This window comes from Leptodactylus fuscus, chromosome 8 (genome assembly GCF_031893055.1).
Source record: "Leptodactylus fuscus isolate aLepFus1 chromosome 8, aLepFus1.hap2, whole genome shotgun sequence".
Classification (NCBI taxonomy): Eukaryota; Metazoa; Chordata; class Amphibia; order Anura; family Leptodactylidae; genus Leptodactylus; species Leptodactylus fuscus.
The window spans coordinates 84,529,430-84,550,968 of record NC_134272.1 but is presented as its reverse complement, the minus strand read 5'-3'; the positions used below and the strand labels follow the sequence as shown (position 1 = coordinate 84,550,968).

Below are 21,539 nucleotides of genomic sequence, written 5' to 3'. Positions count from 1 at the left end.
ATTCATTCCTAGGGGTGCGTACTATTCGAAACGGGAGTTTCAAATAGTACTCGCTCATCTGATACTACCGTTTCGAATAGTACACTCCCATAGGAATGAATGTGTGTGCAGGGGTTAAGCGGCAGGACGCCCCGGGTGCATGCTGGCTGCGTCCATTCATTCCTATGGGAGCGTGCTATTCCAAATGGTAGTTTCGAATAGTACTCGCTTGTATCTAGATACGATAGCTTTTCCAAAAATGATTAGCCATTAGCCAAGCATTGTGGGAACTAACATGAGACATCGATCCCGCCTAAAAAAGATTGGGATCGGGAGTCCGATCGCGATTGTGGAAGTTACTCGATCACTGATCGGAATCTGATCTTTTCCGTTCCCAATAGCTCAACCATAATATCGACTTATGTTTGGTCCTGGTCCATTTCCATGAAAGAAGACAACTGGACACCAATGAATTCCTGTGTTCATAAATTGGTAAGATCACAAGATCAAGGCTGTTTGTTTGCTTGATTTTTTATTATACTATTTTGTATTTGCCATTTAAGGGATTTGTATCAAACTTTTGAATTTAAAAAGATTTTTTTTTTTTCTATTTTTCTTTTTTTTTTTTTAAAGTTAGAATCACCTCCATTTTTGGGCTAGGGGTTTAGTTCCATCAAGTAAGCTACAATGTCAGAAACAGTCCAAAATGGTATTTTTTCTAGTTTTAAACAAAAAAAAAAAAAAAAAACTACATGCTTTTTCTAATATTCCACAACCCCTTTAAATGCATTTGTTCTAAGGAACATCCGATTATTATTGTATAATCTCCTTAGAGGGTCGGGGGGTCAGGCTATAATTCCTAGTCCTACGTCAGCCAGAAGGTGATAATTTGCTCTGGCCTGTATAGACAATCTCATTCTCTAACCCCATAGGAACCTACGACAATTACATTTTGCATTCTTTTTATTCATTCCCATTAAGAAACAGATTGCGTGTTACTTACTGTGGAGATATTGTGATACGTGTATTGTTCTCTCCTCGGTAAAGGTCCAGGTCTTTGTGATTTTGTGGCACTTTAGTTGGTATGAAGACTTTTTGGATTCGATCCAGCATACTGTATTTTCATCATAAAAAAAATCCAGCGTGTGAATTCCATTTGCATTTATAGAACTCCTATTGAGCGCTTTGCCCCCATTAATATCCAACACTTCAATTGTTTCAGAGTTTGCAATCACAAGAAGCGGAGGTCTGTCAGCGGGCTCTAGGATTAAACATAATGCAATCATAAGTATTAATTTGAAGGCAAAGTCAATCTGCATATCACATTGCGTAAGGGAGAAAAAAAAGAGATTTTGACTATGGCACTGGATTTACTGTACTGTATTGTGAAGATTACATTAACTAATACCAGATCATGGAGTAGTAAAGTGATGTCTGGAATTGGAAAGAGGTGACAGGTTTATGCCAGAAATAGTGACACACCTGCCCAGGGGTTGTGTCTGGTATTGCAGCTCAGCCTCATTGAGATTAAAAGGAGCATGTTCTTTGGGTCATGGTGTGTATTATCTCTGTACTGTGACATCACTGTGTGTATTATCTCTGTACTGTGACATCACTGTGTGTATTATCCCTGTACTGTGACATCACTGTGTGTATTATCTCTGTACTGTGACATCACTGTGTGTATTATCTCTGTACTGTGACATCACTGTGTGTATTATCCCTGTACTGTGACATCACTGTGTGTATTATCCTGTACTGTGACATCACTGTGTGTATTATCCTGTACTGTGACATCACTGTGTGTATTATCCCTGTACTGTGACATCACTGTGTGTATTATCCCTGTACTGTGACATCACTGTGTGTATTATCCTGTACTGTGACATCACTGTGTGTATTATCCCTGTACTGTGACATCACTGTGTGTATTATCCTGTACTGTGACATCACTGTGTGTATTATCCTGTACTGTGACATCACTGTGTGTATTATCCCTGTACTGTGACATCACTGTGTGTATTATCTCTGTACTGTGACATCATTGTGTGTATTATCCCTGTACTGTGACATCACTGTGTGTATTATCCCTGTACTGTGACATCACTGTGTGTATTATCCTGTACTGTGACATCACTGTGTGTATTATCCCTGTACTGTGACATCACTGTGTGTACTATCCTGTACTGTGATATCACTGTGTGTATTATCCTGTACTGTGACATCACTGTGTGTATTATCCCTGTACTGTGACATCACTGTGTGTATTATCTCTGTACTGTGACATCACTGTGTGTATTATCCTGTACTGTGACATCACTGTGTGTATTATCCCTGTACTGTGACATCACTGTGTGTATTATCCTGTACTGTGACATCACTATGTGTATTATCTCTGTACTGTGACATCACTGTGTGTATTACCCTGTACTGTGACATCACTGTGTGTATTATCTCTGTACTGTGACATCACTGTGTGTATTATCTCTGTACTGTGACATCACTGTGTGTATTATCTCTGTACTGTGACATCACTGTGTGTATTATCTCTGTACTGTGACATCACTGTGTGTATTATCTCTGTACTGTGACATCACTGTGTGTATTATCCCTGTACTGTGACATCACTGTGTGTATTATCCTGTACTGTGACATCACTGTGTGTATTATCCTGTACTGTGACATCACTGTGTGTATTATCCCTGTACTGTGACATCACTGTGTGTATTATCTTTGTACTGTGACATCACTGTGTGTATTATCTCTGTACTGTGACATCACTGTGTGTATTATCTTTGTACTGTGACATCACTGTGTGTATTATCCCTGTACTGTGACATCACTGTGTGTATTATCCCTGTACTGTGACATCACTGTGTGTATTATCTCTGTACTGTGACATCACTGTGTGTATTATCTCTGTACTGTGACATCACTGTGTGTATTATCCTGTACTGTGACATCACTCTGTGTATTATCTCTGTACTGTGACATCACTGTGTGTATTATCTTTGTACTGTGACATCACTGTGTGTATTATCCCTGTACTGTGACATCACTCTGTGTATTATCTCTGTACTGTGACATCACTGTGTGTATTATCCTGTACTGTGACATCACTCTGTGTATTATCTCTGTACTGTGACATCACTGTGTGTATTATCTTTGTACTGTGACATCACTGTGTGTATTATCTCTGTACTGTGACATCACTGTGTGTATTATCTCTGTACTGTGACATCACTGTGTGTATTATCCCTGTACTGTGACATCACTGTGTGTATTATCCTGTACTGTGACATCACTGTGTGTATTATCTCTGTACTGTGACATCACTGTGTGTATTATCCCTGTACTGTGACATCACTGTGTGTATTATCTCTGTACTGTGACATCACTGTGTGTATTATCCTGTACTGTGACATCACTATGTGTATTATCTCTGTACTGTGACATCACTGTGTGTATTATGTCTGTACTGTGACATCACTGTGTGTATTATCTCTGTACTGTGACATCACTGTGTGTATTATCTCTGTACTGTGACATCACTGTGTGTATTATCCTGTACTGTGACATCACTGTGTGTATTATCCCTGTACTGTGACATCACTGTGTGTATTATCTCTGTACTGTGACATCACTGTGTGTATTATCCCTGTACTGTGACATCACTGTGTGTATTATCCCTGTACTGTGACATCACTGTGTGTATTATCCCTGTACTGTGACATCACTTTGTGTATTATCCCTGTACTGTGACATCACTGTGTGTATTATCCCTGTACTGTGACATCACTGTGTGTATTATCCCTGTACTGTGACATCACTGTGTGTATTATCTCTGTACTGTGACATCACTGTGTGTATTATCCTGTACTGTGACATCACTGTGTGTATTATCCCTGTACTGTGACATCACTGTGTGTATTATCCTGTACTGTGACATCACTGTGTGTATTATCTCTGTACTGTGACATCACTGTGTGTATTATCCCTGTACTGTGACATCACTGTGTGTATTATCCCTATACTGTGACATCACTGTGTGTATTATCTTTGTACTGTGACATCACTGTGTGTATTATCCCTGTACTGTGATATCACTGTGTGTATTATCCCTGTACTGTGATATCACTGTGTGTATTATCCCTGTACTGTGACATCACTGTGTGTATTATCCCTGAATATGTCAATCATTTTGTACAGACTTGTATTATGAAATTATATTACAGATATGAAATAGATATTGTAGATATATAGTTAGTTATCCAGATAGATAGAAAATACAAAATTAGGTAGATAGATAAATAGATAGATAGGAAGGAAATAAGGAGATAGATAGATAGATAGATAGATAGATAGATAGATAGATAGATAATTTGATGTACTGTAGGCTGCAGGGCTCTCGCTCCTCTTATTATTCAGGCCCATACTAAGCCTATTATATGTACAGTATGGCTTCCGCTTCTTACTTTATATATTGTTTCCCTAATCACCAGAGGACGAGGCTCGGCGTTTGCTCTCAGGTAACAATCCTTGCCAAGAATTTTTTTTTTCTCTCTATCCAGGCACTGAAGGGCTTTGAACTATTTGAAGGTAAAATCCAGCCCTTATAAAATCCTCTTTGTTGTCTTGCTAGCATACAGTGCCAGGGGAGCCATCTTTTATGCTTCCCCTATGGCTGTTAGGTCAAAGAGAAGCTTAGAGGTTTAGGGACCACAAAGGTTTCTCAGGATATCAGTAATTCAGAACACTTAGAGGATTTTATTTGTTTGCTTGTTATAACTGTGGGTATAGCATAGACTGAGCTGTGGAGAGCAAAATTGTCACAAATTTCTACCTTTTCAATTTAATTCCAAATTTTTCAAAAGTCAGCGGCAATTTATTTATTTATTTATTTTTTTGTGGGGTCATGCATCAACCTAAATGTGCTCCAGTTAAAGGTTATCTGTGCCATTTGTGTTGTGCATCTGTACGCGGAGCACATCATAGAGCGGAGGTGACCTACAGGCGCTCCACACATTTGTTGCAGCTGCTTTTCAATAATATATGCAGGACAAATGTCACAAATTGAGTCGGAGCCTCTCGACTTCTGTTACTTTGATAAAAGAGCCTTCTGTGTCTCACAATCTTGTAGATTAATCAAACGGAGAACTTCCATTCCTCTCTTTGATAAAAGCCTGTCATGCCAGACTTGTCAGTGGTCTAACACTTTTGTAAAGGACACGTACCTGAGAACTTAGGAGAAAGAAAGCCATGGGTATCCTGTCTGCTAAACTTGTTTCTATTTGTTCACTAAAGACTTTATACTGTTTGTTTTCTGTTTATTTAAAATTACAACTTTTCTCCTATCTATCTATCTATCTATCTATCTATTATCTATCTATTATCTATCTATCTATCTATCTATCTCATATCTATCTATCAATCATCTCCTTCTTCACTACACCAATTACTCAGCAGTGAGGGCCGTCAACTTCCAAAGACTCTCTGCCCACATTCCAGACTTAAAATCTGTGGATGAGAAGATAAAACTGTGCATCCTACTGGGAGAAGAAGAGTCCCCCGTGCAGATTGCTGCCCAATACGTGTCCTCCTGCCACCAACTGAGGTGAAGATGAGACCCCATGGCCTCTTATACCCCAAATCACCCACCCATTCACTCATTCATCCATTGTCCACCTGCCACCAAATGAGGAAAATGACGAGATCCCAAGGACTATTGTACCCCAAACCACCCACCCTGCCCACCACATACCCCAACTGCCCCCACTCTACTTGCTTTGGCAATGCCAAATACCTATTCGGACGTGCCATTAAGGCTTTTTTGCATTCTATCTATCTATCTTCATATCCATCTATTATCTATCTTCATATCTATCTATCTATCTATCTATCTATCTATCTATCTATCTATCTATCTATGCATCTAAAAGTTTGCCAACTAGGGGGTAAGTAGAAACTTGCTTCAGTAGTTAGTATGTGGAGTGGGTGCAGTATGTGGATGTTGGGAGTTCCCTTGTTCTTCCGTATCTACTTTTTTTAAGTCACGACAGCCAGAACTTCCCAGCTGTTGTAACTTTACCCAAACAGCAACTTTGTAGACAGACAGAAGTGAGAAGTGAAGCCTCTCGGACAGGAATCAGTTTCTGATCTCATCACTAGGGCTTCTCTTCGCTGCTGGACTTTGAAAGGAAAGAATGTGCAAGGTATATAACTATATGTTTGTTATGTGTAGGAAGTGAACAATGGGGGTAAAAATAACTAGAACATCCCTATTTTTACATAGTGAACACATCCTGACATATCTGCTACCATTGATATCAACCCCTTTTCTCTTGCTCATGTTACTGCATGGAAACATTTGTTCTTGTGTCCATGATCACAAAATCAGTGGATTTACATGATGCAACGTCAGTATTTGGGGGGTCTGATAGATGGTTGCACATTGATATGTTGTTTTATAACTAATTTAAAGGGGTTGTCTAGAATTTAGTGCAATCTCCAGGGCTCTGGTCCCATTTACTGCACATGTAGTGCTTGCATTGCCAGACGCCATGAGACACACATGACCACTTATACCAATTAGCCATCTTCACCATCATAGGAGGGGGATCGGTAATGTCACTCACATATGTCACGGCTTCCTTACCAGTTTATAGGACTCAGTGGTCATATAAGTATAGGCATTATGGTGCTGTGAGCCCTGGCTCATGAGGGAACTAGATTGTATTATTTTTACCCCCACCCTTGCCTGAGGATGCGTAAAATCTAGGTTCTTGTTTTCATAGTCCATAACTTCTTACATTTTGCAAACTGATCCACAGATTGGAATATTTAGGACGTCATGTAATACTAAATGCACGGCCCAATTAAATGGTACATGCATTATAAAGCCCATTAGTAAGCAATGCAAATGTTGTAAATAGCTTCAATAAGACCCTCAGGATCCATCACTACCAGTTCACTAACTACATAAAGCATTAAAAATTTACAAAAATCAATGAAGCTTTTTATTTATTGGGTTGATTAAATCCACCGGGGTCCATTTAGAATCCAAACACAAAATATTCTCCCCCATCCCTCTGCCAATGGTGAATGAAGAAGCTGTAACATGAAACAAAGATACTGCAATGTATTTGCCCCCTATGATACATGATTCCTTGGTTTCTTTGCTATCTGCACCTGTTTGGAAAAAAAGAGGGAGAGGTGAAAGTGGAAATTACCAGGACTCTGCATCTCATAGCAAAAAAACAAGACCCTAGACTATGATTGGAGAATAAAAAACAGATTAAGGCTGGGGTCCCATGGGGCGGAAACGGGATCAACTGCAGCATTTTACAGTCAGGGCAAAGTGGATGGGATTCTAGTAAATCCCATGCCCACTTTGTGGTAAAAGCTGCGGTGCGGACGTGTCACGATTTCCTAAACCAGCACGGTTTTGGAAATCGCAACATGTCAATTATACCTACGGAAACATGGTTTCTCCATAAACATAATTGTAACAGAAAGTGCACAGAGCAAAACGCCACAAACTTTCTGTCTAAAGCACTGCAGGAAGAACTGCGATGTGTTGCCACCATGGGTTTTCCAGCAGCGCTTTTTTGCTGTGGGATGTCCCAAAGGAATTGTCCAGATTGGAAATGTAGGCCAGAATAAATCCCTGGATCATCTGAATTCGCTACAAGGTTTCCAAAAATTTTGGATTTGACTAAACTGTAGATTTTTGAGGTTCACTACCCATGATCGTTAATTTTTGGGGACTCTTTAGATACTAGAGTATAAATATTGGTGCCCTTAGGGAGGTGCAGAAAATAATAAACATATTATACCTTTCCATATCTGGGCTCTGGCATGTCTTCTTCTATTCTCCTGTATGAGGCCAGTGTGCTCCGGAGTTGTGATGAAGCCATTGATGGGCCTCAGCGGTCATGTGACTGCTGAGACCAATCAGCGAAGGACCTGAATATCACCACCTGTGACATCACGGGTCCTTTTACTGAGGTCTGCTGAAGCCGCTGATTGGCCTCAGTGGTCACATGACTGAATTTAAAATAAATAAATTACAAGAGTGTCCCTTTAATTACAAATCCGTTCGTCACGAGTATGTACTAAGTGGCTGAATATCAAAGTCTACAGAGTGGCGCTTTGAGATAAAATATAAGTATACAAAAAATATATGAAATGCAAAATTATTATTAATTATTAATATTATTATTATTATCAAACAGGTAACCTCCCCCAAAAAATGAACATAACACCCAAACAAATGTTTCAATTATTTTTGGCAAAACCCCCCAGAAATCGAGGTAAAACCATAAAAGAAAATTTGCATTTAAAATGGAGACTTGTGCGATTAAAATGGAAGCTATGAATATATAATCAGCTGATTTGCATAATTACAAGCAAGGCTATCTTTATTAGATCACAAAAACCTGGCAATATTGTGGCCATAAATGTTTCATCTCCTCTTAAAAAATTTCCACAGTCTGTGTAGACATCCAACATGCCTCTCCTGTCTGCAGCCCTGGAATCCAACAATTTTATCGTCTCTGCCAGTTCCATGACAAGACGCTTTAACTATCCCAGCTGGCTCAACAAAAAGGTGTAAAGTGGCCATAATACGAGCCTTGATACCGAGACAATCCCCGATCAGAGGTCAGGCTTCTCTCCGAAGACTAAATGTGAATGATATAAATGATATAAATTACGCATGTCGCAGGATATTCCGGACTTGTCCCGATGTTTTATGTAAATGTAATGTAGCAAATCTATTCGCTATTATAGGTTATAGGATATCTGGCAGAACTGGAAAGGTGAAAAGTTCTCGGATTCTCAGAACCGTCAACATGTAATAGAATGTAATAAAAAATAATTCTAAGAAGAAGAAGAACCGGAAGAGGAACAACAAAAACTCTATTACTAGCGCTAATAATAATAGTAATAACTAGTCCTGGAGATATTCCAGCTTGGCTCTAGTCCCAGATTATACCATTACGCTCCATGATAAATCAGGCATTGATCTATAGGGAGCTGCCATCCAAAAGATGGTTCTAGCTCCTTACCCATATTCCTTAACCAGAATTCTAATGATATATGGTCTAATAACTCCCTGTCCACCTCATGGTGGCATCACCTTAAAGGGATCGTCTGGGATAAAAACTATTCCCTGCACGAATATAATCTCACCCCCCCACACACACACCTCTGTATATTTACGCATATCGGTGGGGAGGTCATCTGACCACCCCAGGGACATTTGCTGGATATCCAGTGATGATCCGTTTCCCCATTTCCGGAAACAAAATATCACTTTATTTCCCCATCCACTCCATAAAACTTACCTATCTTCCTTTCAGGCTTCTTTGTGCGGGTGTTACGGTTCTGTGTGTATATAAAAAATAATTACCTCCACAAACAGAACTGCTAACCTGCAGAACACTGCAGCGAGGTCCACAAGCCCAGATGGGCAGCCGTATGCCTGAATATGAACCACCAGTTAAACTGCACTGGCAGTGATGTTGTGCGGCACCAATGTGAACAGGCTGCAACAGACCCTTTCCAGTTAACTTCACTGGGAAAGTGTGCCTGTGTATAACAGCTGAGTGAAGCCAAATGAAGCCTTGCAAGAAGCACCTGCTAATTACAGCAGAGGAACCAGGCCCTAGCATATGCTTCACTCTGCTACACAAACAAGACTGCCAGGGGTTAACTTCACTCCTGGTCAGTCACACAAAAACTTCTTAACCTGCTAGGAGCTGCAAATCAATTAGACAGGGAATAGGCTTACTGATCCCCACTGGCAGAACCAAGGAATGCAAATTTGGTCCCTAGACAACTCCTACCATTAACTGGAACCTGGCCCTGACCTCCTGTCTCAAGGTATTTCTAGTCAAAGTGTGAGCACCGGGCGGGTGTCGGCTCACACTATATAAAGGCTAGTCCCCGCCCAACAGGGGTGGTAGCATGATGTCACCGATCATGCTCAGTATGGCAAAAATGGGACTTAGCCTCTGAGCGGCCCCAAAATGTCTGAGCATGCTCAGTAGGGAAAGAATGGCACTTAGCCTCTGAGTGGCTCCAAAAAGTCTGAGCATGCTCAGTGGGCTGAAAGCTGGACTTAGACTCCAGACACCTCCCTGCACAACACCGAGGGCGAGGTTTGGATTGGCCCGCAGGTGGCGCTATGCGCTGCATGGGAAGCCTGCGGGACCCCATCCTAACAGCGGGATGGTTACTCCCTCTTTTCTGACTGCCGGCATCCGCTATAGTCGCAGATGATCTGTGTTCTGCAGTCGGTAATCCAACTCTACTGCACAGGCTTGCAAGCAGCTTCTACGCCTGCACAGTAGAGGTAGATCGTCGGCTGCACATCACAGAGCAGCGCTGGGACAATAGCATGTGCCAGCGGGGGGTCGGAGGTTGGGCTGAGTAGGTCGGGAAGGGCTAGTAGTTGTGAGTAGGATAGCTAGAGAGACAGTGTTAGGATTGGGTCCTGCAGGGTTCTCGCTCAGCGCACAGCGCCACCTGCGGGTCAATCTAACTCTCACCCTCGGCCTGGGATAGTGAGGTGTCTGGAGTGTGCTGAGCAGGTCAATCTAACTCTCGCCCTCGGCCTCGGATAGTGAGATGTCTGGAGTGTATGTCCAGCTTTCGGCCTACTGAGCATGCTCAGACCTATTGGAGCCGCTCACAGGCTAAGTGCTATTTCGTTCCTACTGAGCATGAGCGGTGAGGTCATGACCACCGCCCCTATTGGGCGGGGACTTGCCTTTAAATAGTGTGAGCCGACACCCACCCGGGCTCACACTTTGAATCAGAATTGACTGAAGTTTGTTAAAGGACAGTAGTTCAGGGCTAGGCTCCAGTATCCAGGGAGGGGTTCAGACTAGGCCTGTAGTTAGTACCCAGTAAGTCCTGAACTGTCAGCTCTATACCAGGGTTAGGAGCAGTAGACACTGTTCCAGCCCATAGAGTTGCAGCAGGTTTGGGCTCTCAGCCTCTTTACTGTCAAACTTTCTTTACTCTCCTGGCTGTTGCAGGAGCCTGTTTAGTTGCTGACCTGTGGTGACTGTTAACCCTTGGCAGCCTAGCTGTTTCAGCTCACCAAAATCCCAGAATTCACTCAAAGGACTGCTAAAGGTTAGAGATGAGCGAACAGTGTTCTATCGAACACATGTTCGATCGGATATCAGGGTGTTCGCCATGTTCGAATCGAATCGAACACCGCGTGGTAAAGTGCGCCAAAATTCGATTCCCCTCCCACCTTCCCTGGCGCCTTTTTTGCACCAATAACAGCGCAGGGGAGGTGGGACAGGAACTACGACACCGGGGGCATTGAAAAAAATTGGAAAAAGTCATTGGCTGCCGAAATCAGGTGACCTCCAGTTTAGACGAATAGTGGATTTCAAATCCGGGTCATATGAGAATGTGAACTTTGTGACTATGAGACAGGGATAGCTGTACAGGCAGGGATAGCTAGGGATAACCTTTATTTAGGGGGGAATGTTATTAAAAATAACTTTTTGGGGCTCTATCGGGTGTGTAATTGTGATTTTTGTGAGATAAACTTTTTCCCATAGGGATGCATTGGCCAGCGCTGATTGGCCGAATTCCGTACTCTGGCCAATCAGTGCTGGCCAATGCATTCTATTAGCTTGATGAAGCAGAGTGTGCACAAGGGTTCAAGCGCACCCTCGGCTCTGATGTAGCAGAGCCGAGGCTGCACAAGGGTTCAAGCGCACCCTCGGCTCTGATGTAGGAGAGCCGAGGGTGCACTTGAACCCTTGTGCAGCCTCGGCTCTGCTACATCAGAGCCGAGGGTGCGCTTGAACCCTTGTGCACACTCTGCTTCATCAAGCTAATAGAATGCATTGGCCAGCGCTGATTGGCCAATGCATTCTATTAGCCCGATGAAGTAGAGCTGAATGTGTGTGCTAAGCACACACATTCAGCACTGCTTCATCACGCCAATACAATGCATTAGCCAGTGCTGATTGGCCAGAGTACGGAATTCGGCCAATCAGCGCTGGCTCTGCTGGAGGAGGCGGAGTCTAAGGTCGGACCTGAATGGAGACTGGTGTGGAGCGATCTTAGACTCCGCCTCCTCCAGCAGAGCCAGCGCTGATTGGCCGAATTCCGTACTCTGGCCAATCAGCACTGGCTAATGCATTGTATTGGCGTGATGAAGCAGTGCTGAATGTGTGTGCTTAGCACACACATTCAGCTCTACTTCATCGGGCTAATAGAATGCATTGGCCAATCAGCGCTGGCCAATGCATTCTATTAGCGTGAACTGAGTTTGCACAGGGGTTCTAGTGCACCCTCGGCTCTGCTACATCAGATTGCTACATCTGATGTAGCAGTGCCGAGTGTGCATCAGATGTGTAGTTGAGCAAAACTGACTCAGCACTGCTAAGTCTCTGCATTCGCATAGGAATGCATTGGCCAGCCTTCGGCCAATCAGCGCTGGCTCTGCCGGAGGAGGCGGAGTCTAAGGTCGGACCTGAATGGAGACTGGTGTGGAGCAATCTTAGACTCCGCCTCCTCCAGCAGAGCCAGCGCTGATTGGTCGAGTTCCGTACTCTGGCCAATTAGCACTGGCCAATGCATTTCTATGGGGAAAAGTTAGCTTGCGAAAATCGCAAACTGACAGGGATTTCCATGAAATAAAGTGACTTTTATGCCCCCAGACATGCTTCCCCTGCTGTCCCAGTGTCATTCCAGGGTGTTGGTATCATTTCCTGGGGTGTCATAGTGGACTTGGTGACCCTCCAGACACGAATTTGGGTTTCCCCCTTAACGAGTTTATGTTCCCCATAGACTATAATGGGGTTCGAAACCCATTCGAACACTCGAACAGTGAGTGGCTGTTCGAATCGAATTTCGAACCTCGAACATTTTAGTGTTCGCTCATCTCTACTAAAGGTATATATGTGCTTTTATTAACCCATTAATATCTCGAACAGACCTTTTTTTTGTCCAAAAACCCCTTGCAAACATTGTAGCGCTTCTGACCCACATTTACCTCTTACCCATCCAGCCAGTACCCAGCTTTGCACTAGTCAGAGGCAATTATCTTGAAACATCTGTCCACAGGGATGCCATTGCCCTTTTGGGGTCTAGGGGGGAGGAGTTGTGTGACCATTAGAATCCCTCCTCTCCTGCAACCAGGCTGATCTCTGCTTTTGTGGAGGTGGGTGCACCTTGTGGAAAGCGCCTTGTAGTACACTGGCATAATAGTCCAAGGTCAGGAGCAAGATGGGTTTCCCTTGCTTCGATGTGGGAAGACTATTGTGGCTAGACTATATTCCCAGATTTTGCTATTAGGGTTTTTGATAAAACTGGCATTGATCTATAGGGAACTACCTTCCAAAAGGTGGTGCTAGAGCAAGTTCCTTTTTTCCAGCAAGGAAGTCAAATTTGTATATTTATTACCCAGAATTCTTAGCAGGGCTTGTACATTCTAATAAGTTTATGTACACCTCACGCTGGTGATTCCTTAGGGAGACATATTACGCCTTGTAACCCACCACTACTACTACTAATACCCCAGTGTTACCCCATAGACCTTTGCTCCCAGCATGTAAACATATTATAGACCCCCATAGAGAGCAGCTCCCTGCTAGTAAACATTACACAGGACAGAGTATAAGTGCCTGATGACTGGGAGCCCAACTGTCAGGTTCCCCATCGTTGAGGAGAAGGAGGGACTGAAATTTCCCTTAAAGTCTCCTTGTGAGTGACGCACCAGTGTGCTTGGTTGACTGGCACTCCATGCACTGCTGTGGGGACTGTAATCATAGAAGAGAATGCAGCACTTATAAGGTAACGCAAGAGCACTGGTGTTCCATTGACTTTTGGTCCCCCGTTCTCTGGATTGCTGGAGTTCCAACCACCACTTCCAATGGATACGGAAAAGTGTTCTTAAAAACGGCACATCGCCTTTAAGTAGTGATTTATGTTTTTACTTGTTACTATTTTTATACCAATATTCTATAATATATAACATCTTCCATAAACTGTAAATAAATTCCTCCAACATATTAAAAATGTCTTCCCAGGAAAAAAAAATTAAAATCAGAAGCATAAACTCCCCGTAATCCCCTTCCACGCATCACATTCAATACTACAGCAGATCTGATCATGGCTTCATTTCCAAGAAATCTCAATGCTGTTTCTAAATTTGTGGAATGGTTATTTAAAACGCGACTTGAAAGACATTAAATAAAAAAGCCCCTACAAAAAAAAAAACAAACTGAAAAGAACAAGGCTCCCTGGGCCAGCTCCATCCGCTACCATTCAGATTGATGCCAGGCGGAATGGCATAGAAAAACAAAGTCCACAGCTGTGTTTTATCTCATCCTTCAATCTATGGCGGTAATAAGTGCATTAATAAGTAGGCAGTGTTTGAATCTCCCAGCTCCACATTGTGACTGCTGTAATTTCTTTGCTGGAGATAATTCTAACAGATTTTGTAAAAAAAAAAAAAAAAAAAAATGACATCCAATCCTCAAACATATGGCGAAATGAAATGATGATATTCGCCGCGCAGTAACTTTTCCATAATTTAAATAATAATGAATTCCAGGGATTCGGATAACAATAACGGTATATAGGATATTCTTAAATTTAAAGGAACATACTCATAGATCCAAAAGGCTATACATATATATATATATACACAACAAAGATTTCCTTCCGTTCCTTTCCAATATAGATGTTAATACGTTGATTTCATGATATGCTGTCACAAGATGTCCAGGATATATCTGTCTATGTGTGGCCACCCAGTGGCTGTGGTGTGCATTGCAGCCTGTCCAGGATTTCCCTAGGTTGCAGTATGTGTTTGCCAGGGTGACAGTTCAACAACTGTGTCTACTCAATCATGCACGGATAGGTATAGGTATCTGCAATTGGTAGCCATACTAAAGGTGCCCATGCACCTTTGATAATTTTGGCCAAAATTGCCAGTTTTGATCAGAGCAAACAACCATATACACGACAAAGGGAGACAAAGACTGACAGCTAGATTTTAACATGTCTGTTCTCTTTGGATATAAGTCGCCACTAGAGACATTGGCTTACTCCCCTCTTCCTATTTAGGACACATGCAAGCTCAGCCAGATGAGGGTGCAATATGTATGGAGGACTTAGGTGCAGACTAAACAAACATCTGAGTGTGTCCAGTTTTGTGGCAGGAATTAGACTGTCCTTTGCTGTATTTGTACTTGCAGAATTGTGAGGATTGTACTCAGTATGGGATTGGGGCAGTGTACTGTGCGTTGAGCCCTCCGTGATTCATAGAGCCCATCCTGCATTTATACAGTACAGGTAGATATCCATCGCTGTGCACAAGGTCATATCATTAATAATATCCAATAGGTATTTATGGATTATCCAAGAATCAATAGACCCTAGTGACAAGTGATGGGCTCCAAAAACACCTCCAAATAGGGTCCTAATTGAGCTTAAAGGAGTTGTCCAGGAATTTTGTATATATTTGATGGATAGGTCATGGTGTGTTGATAGGCAGCCCCTGTAAGCATTCGTTTACAATCAGATTCTTGCAGCGTCTTCCACAATCAAGTAATGCAGCTAAATTCTCATAGACTTTAATGGTAGCTCAGCTGCAGTTACTATGCTTGGCCATTATATAGGGCAGGGAGCCGTCTGCTACACAAAGAATAGGCTAGAAAGCTTCCTGATCAAAGCCTTTACACTTTTGGGTTCACGGTTGTGTCGGAGCCTTGACCAGTGATGTCCCTTCTATTCTGGTGTAATCCTTTCTATAAATAAAGTATGATTGTATCTATTTGTAAGTCCAGATGACCTAGAAATGAGCACAAGTTCAGGATATTCTGTGGCTTTCATAGTGCTGGGTACAGTAACAATGTAACGGCTTCCACGTACAGTAACACTAAGAGTCAATGCATCACTTAAAAATGAAAAATAGGCGCTGGCAAGATGGTCAGATCAACATCTCAAGGACAGAACACAATCTATTCTTTTAACTAATGTAGATATATATCTCTGTAAGGACATTGTGATAAGCAAAGTGCTACAAAGCAAAGCCTTAATTAATTGCATTCTTCTCCATCTTTCTAATCGCCACAATACTTCTCCTGAAACAGAAATTGCACATTTCAGGAAAATCCCCTACAGCAAGCCAACAAAATCACACTGATTAAACTCAGGCTATCAATAAATTATATTTCAGATGGTTGTCTTAAGGTGCCAAGTTTGGGAATGTTGCACATTAATATGAGGCTCACGATCCATATTTCATAGGAAGGAAATGTTGGTGACTATAACATGAAGAAAGTCTAATGAGACTCATTGTAATAGGAAGCTTTATGTCGGATAGAACCTACTAATTAACTGGTATTATTATTATTATTATTATTATTATTATTATTAATTGTATTATTATTATTATTATTATTATTATTATTATTATTATTATTATTATTATTTCTATTATTTTGGTTGTTGTTATAGTTCTTCTTCCTCTTAGATACATAATAACTTTATGAATACTAATAATATTAATAATAATTATCCTCATTTAATTTGTGCTTATTCAATGTTTCATTACAATGTACAATCTGTTGCTTTACAGAGCAACAAGTGGTCAATTTTCCTGCAGCGCTACCACAGGTAAATGTAAGTATTACACAGTTCCTTGTAAGATAAATGAGTCGCCTATGTCATGCTACAGTTAGAGATGAGCAAACCTCATAGAATTTATTTTGCAAATATTTGAAAGGTTTGTCCTTTAATTTCATATCAAGTTCAGTCTAAAGTGAAAGTGCTATCATTATATTCTGGGATCTCTTTAGACCCTATAACAGGGGGTAGGCAATCTTAGGCACTCCAGCTGTTATAAAACTACAACTCCCAGCATGCATACTTGCTCTGCTGCTCTTGGAACTCCTATGGATGTGAATGGAGCATGTTGGGAGTTGTAGTTTCACAGCAGCTGGAGAGCCGGAGGTTACTGACCTCTGCTTATAGTGTAATAACTGGAGGTCGAGGGGATATGCAGATAAATAAGAGTCTCCCCAGCTCTCCTGGGCTCACATTTGGCGTTCTATTTAGGGGGTCTTCCAGCCTCCTGGGTGACGTCAGTGGCCCTAGGTGACTGCTGAGGCATCTGATTGGGTCTTAGTGGTCACATGGGGCACATCAATGTCATGATACTTGTGGACCCTGCAGGAGAGTGCAGGAGAGATCGGGGAAGATGAGTCTAAGGGTTTATTATTTTTCCACACATTCCCCTGGGGTTCCAATTATTATAGTCTGGGGTATGAAGAGACCCCACAATATAACAATGATTCATGGGTGGCAAATACCCTAAATTTTTGCAACATTCTTAACAAACGCAGATCATTATGATGTTTGTTCATCTTTAGTTACTGCATACTATAATTCAGCCTCCCAGCTCCTCCAGTAGGAGAAGGATTTTTTTTTTTTGCAGACTCTATTCACTTTGGCTAATAGATGAGGATCCTGGAGAGTGAAAGATCAGCATGGATCTGACATCTGGGACTCCTGCAGATCAGCTCTTTCAAGGGCCATGTGATATCACTTGTATTGGTCACATGTCCTGGACTGAGATGCGACACCAAACACAGCCACTATACAGATATATAGTAGGTTACTTGCTAAGTAGTGAAGAGGTTTTAGCATTCACCCAGACACTGCTGCCTCTTCCTACAGCTGATCGGCGGCGGTCCCTGCTGCCAGACCCTGTCTATCTTCTATTGATGACCTAGGTCAATTATCAAGGAACAAGTCGTACCAGCTTTCTCACCTTTTAAGCACCCAAAATAATTCTTGCCAGGGACTCTATCCTATTGTATGTTTCATGAGCACTACGCGCACATCTTCCTGGAGGCAGATCATGGCTATAAATGTCCCAGAATGCATGAATATGACAATAATTGTCTTGATTCAAGGACATACTGTACACTATACGGCCCCCTTTGGCTGTTTTGGTAGATTGCACATTCCACTTTTATTTCCTGCCATACAAGGCTGCCATTCGACCTCGGGCAACGCAGCGTTGAGACTGATATAAAGAGATTTCCGACGTTCTCTCTTCAGAAGATGTTAAGACCAATACTGATAAACGTACAGAAGCAAAACAAACACGATGATGAAAGCGAGGGGTTAATAAAGCGGCTGGTTGACATCTCGGTTATTGTGAGATAATAGACGGACTTTTCTACGGTCTTATAAACCATGTTACTGATTTATTTTATATAGGGTTGGGAAAAAAATCACAGAAGAATAAAAGATGATGCCCTGTGGTTAAATCAAAGAAAGGAAGCATGTTATCTGCGCAATGTATGTATTCTCCAGCATGTGGTAAGACAACATTTTGCTACTGACAGTGACAGAATGTGGAGCCTGATTAGAGCCAACAGACTCCACTTCCCAGCATTCTTAAAATATCATCTTGGAAGCCGTCCCAGATATTACATCTCTGGAATGTAAAAGAACAAGGAACGTGAGAACAAAATTATATATCATTATGTGCAAAGCAAATCAATCCGGGGTGATTGCTGGACAAGCTGGGAGTGTATACACCCTAATCTAGGTCAGGTTTATAGGCAGCTGCCAATCACATCTGTAATCGTTCCATCTGTAGTCTCCTGGCTCAGTGGGTAGTATAGTCTATTGGCTCAGTGGTTAATATAGTCTACTGGCTCAGGGATTAGTATAGTCTACAGGCTCAGGGATTAGTATAGTCTACAGGCTCAGGGATTAGTATAGTCTACAGGCTCAGGGATTAGTATAGTCTACTGGCTCAGTAGGTAGTATAGTCTACTGGCTCAGTGGTTAGTATATTCTACTTTCTCAATGATTAGTATAGTCTACTGCTCAGTGGTTAATATAGTCTACTGGCTCAGTGGTTAATATAGTCTACTGGCTCAGTGGTTAGTATAGTCTAGTGGCTCAGTAGTTAGTATAGTCTAGTGGCTCAGGGGTTAGTATAGTCTACTGGATCAGTGGGTAGTATAGTCTACTGGCTCAGTGGGTAGTATAGTCTACTGGCTCAGTGGGTAGTATAGTCTACTGGCTCAGTGGGTAGTATAGTCTACTGGCTCAGTGGGTAGTATAGTCTACTGGCTCAGTGGTTAGTATAGTCTAGTGGCTCAGGGATTAGTATAGTCTAGTGGTTTAGGGATTAGTATAGTCTACTGGCTCAGTGGGTAGTATAGTCTACTGGCTCAGTGGTTAGTATAGTCTACTGGCTCAGGGGTTAGTATAGTCTACTGGCTCAGGGGTTAGTATAGTCTACTGGCTCAGTGGGTAGTATAGTCTACTGGCTCAGGGGTTAGTACAGCCTACTGGCTCAGTGGTTAGCATAATCTACTGGCTCAGTGGTTAGTAGTGTTGCCTTTCAGCTCTATGGTCCTGGGTTAGAATCTGAAGAAAAGAAAAATGTGTATACAGTCTGTATAATCCCTTGCTTCATCCACTGGATTCTCCAGTTACCTGCCACATTCCAAAATCATACTGATAGGTTATTCATGGGAACAGGTGCTGATGTGAGTGATGAATATGCAATATGTCGCTGCTATCTAAATAAAGGATGAAAATGAGCCTCAACATTAAGAAAAAAATATCTCTATGTTACATTGTAAATCCCTATAGATCATAGATTAGAGGAAGCATCATCCATGGGTTCAGAAAGATTTGTCAGTGATGTAATATAATGCCCCCTTAGGGACCCCATCACATTATGGTCCTCACACAAAATTACCCACTTAGTGCCATCAAACAATGTAATGCTCCCTTAGTAGCCCTCCTTTACAATGTGATGCTATTGGAGTGGTCCCCACACAGTATAATTGCCTTAGTTTCCCCCACACTATATAATATCAGTTAGTGTCCTACACAGAATATTTTTTCTTAATCGGCCCCCGCATAGTATATTGCACCCTTAGTGGTCTACACACAATATAATGTCCCCTTTGTGGTTAAACACTTTATAATGCCCCCTTTGCAGTCACCACATAATGTCCCCTTAGTGAACCCCACACTGTACCATGCCCTCCAATACACACAATATAATACCCACTTTTAGAGTCCTACACGCAAAAAGCTGTGGCATAAAAAGTAAATGAGTTATACTCACCTAGTTGCCTTCATCTTGTCATGTCACTGACACCGCATAGAAAGTCACAGTGCTTCAAATAGCAGACAGCACTGATAGCAGGATGAATGGTAGAGCAGAGAGCTGACGGCTTCCTGCTCCACCATTGGATTTAACTCCATCTGTGCTGTGAGGATGCCAATAGAGATACAATCTGGAAACAACGGTTTCCAGCACTGGTCTGTCAGTAACCATACTGGCCAGGCTATACATTGGTTGAATTGCAAGCCTAATCTGACCCCCTTGTGTTTTTGGTCCTATTAGAGAACCTTGAAATTGAAATAAGAGTTTCAAGCCAAGCCAGAGACCTATCTATAAACTTTGGGTTACTTTCACTTCTCAGAGCAGAGCAGGGTCCTGACTGGTCTCAAGGGGCTATCCATAAATCAGGAACAATTCCCACGAGTTCCATTATAAAACCACAGCCTCATGAATGTTCATGTTCTACGGTAAAATCTATACCACTGTCTATGCAAAGCTTCAGATCTTTCTTGCTATAGAGAACAGTCCTGAATTTCTGTAGCTCTCTCTCCTGTGCAGGTGTCCCGTAACTCAAAGGCAAATTAAGCTTTTCTTTTCCTTGCCTAAAGGCAAATAAAAAAAAAAAATGTCTGAAATTTTACTTTAAACACAATATTGATTCCAACTTGTTACACTTTGTATAGCGCTTGTTCCTTTCAACTTAGAGGGGTTGACAGATTTAATGAATTATGTAGAGGAGAGAAAAACAGAATTCTGTAGATTTATTCATTGCACAAATGCCGCGCTGACGCCGCTGTCAGGACCACATTATGTGACAGAGACTTCACTATTCTGATTCTGGCCACCGCTATAGAAACAGATTTTCCACATCTACTTAAAGTCACATTCACCTCTGATCTTCATTAATAAAGGTGATTAAAGGGAAATGCACCAGAAATTCTAGAACTTTCCTTCTTGGACCACTATAGAGCATAATACTGTGTGCAGGAGCCACTATGGGACATAATACTGTGTGCAGGGGCCACTATGGGACATAATATTGTGTGCAGGGGCCACTATGGGTCATAATAATGTGTGTAGGGGCCACTATGGGACATAATACTGTGTGCAGGGGCCACTATGGGTCATAATACTGTGTGCAGGGGCCACTATGGGGTATAATACTGTGTGCAGGGGCCACTATGGGGTATAATACTGTGTGCAGGGGCCACTATAGAGCATAATACTGTGTTCAGGGGCCACTATAGAGCATAATACTGTGTGCAGGGGCTGCTATGAGGCATAATACTGTGTGCAGGGGCCACTATGGGGCATAATACTGTGTGCAGGGGCCACTATGGGGCATAATACTGTGTGCAGGGGCCACTATGGGGCATAATACTGTGTGCAGGGGCCACTATGGGACATA

At 42.1% G+C, this 21,539-nt stretch overlaps 1 protein-coding gene across 1 annotated transcript in view; it reads right to left on the bottom strand.

The window, feature by feature from the left end:
* LRP1B (LDL receptor related protein 1B) overlaps positions 1–21,539 on the bottom strand; it is a 1,094,775-nt gene that overhangs the window by 578,180 nt on the left and 495,056 nt on the right. Inside the window, exon 6 of the mRNA XM_075284520.1 lies at positions 983–1,240. Coding sequence (XP_075140621.1) covers positions 983–1,240 — 258 coding nt within the window. The remainder of the gene's footprint in view (positions 1–982; positions 1,241–21,539) is intronic.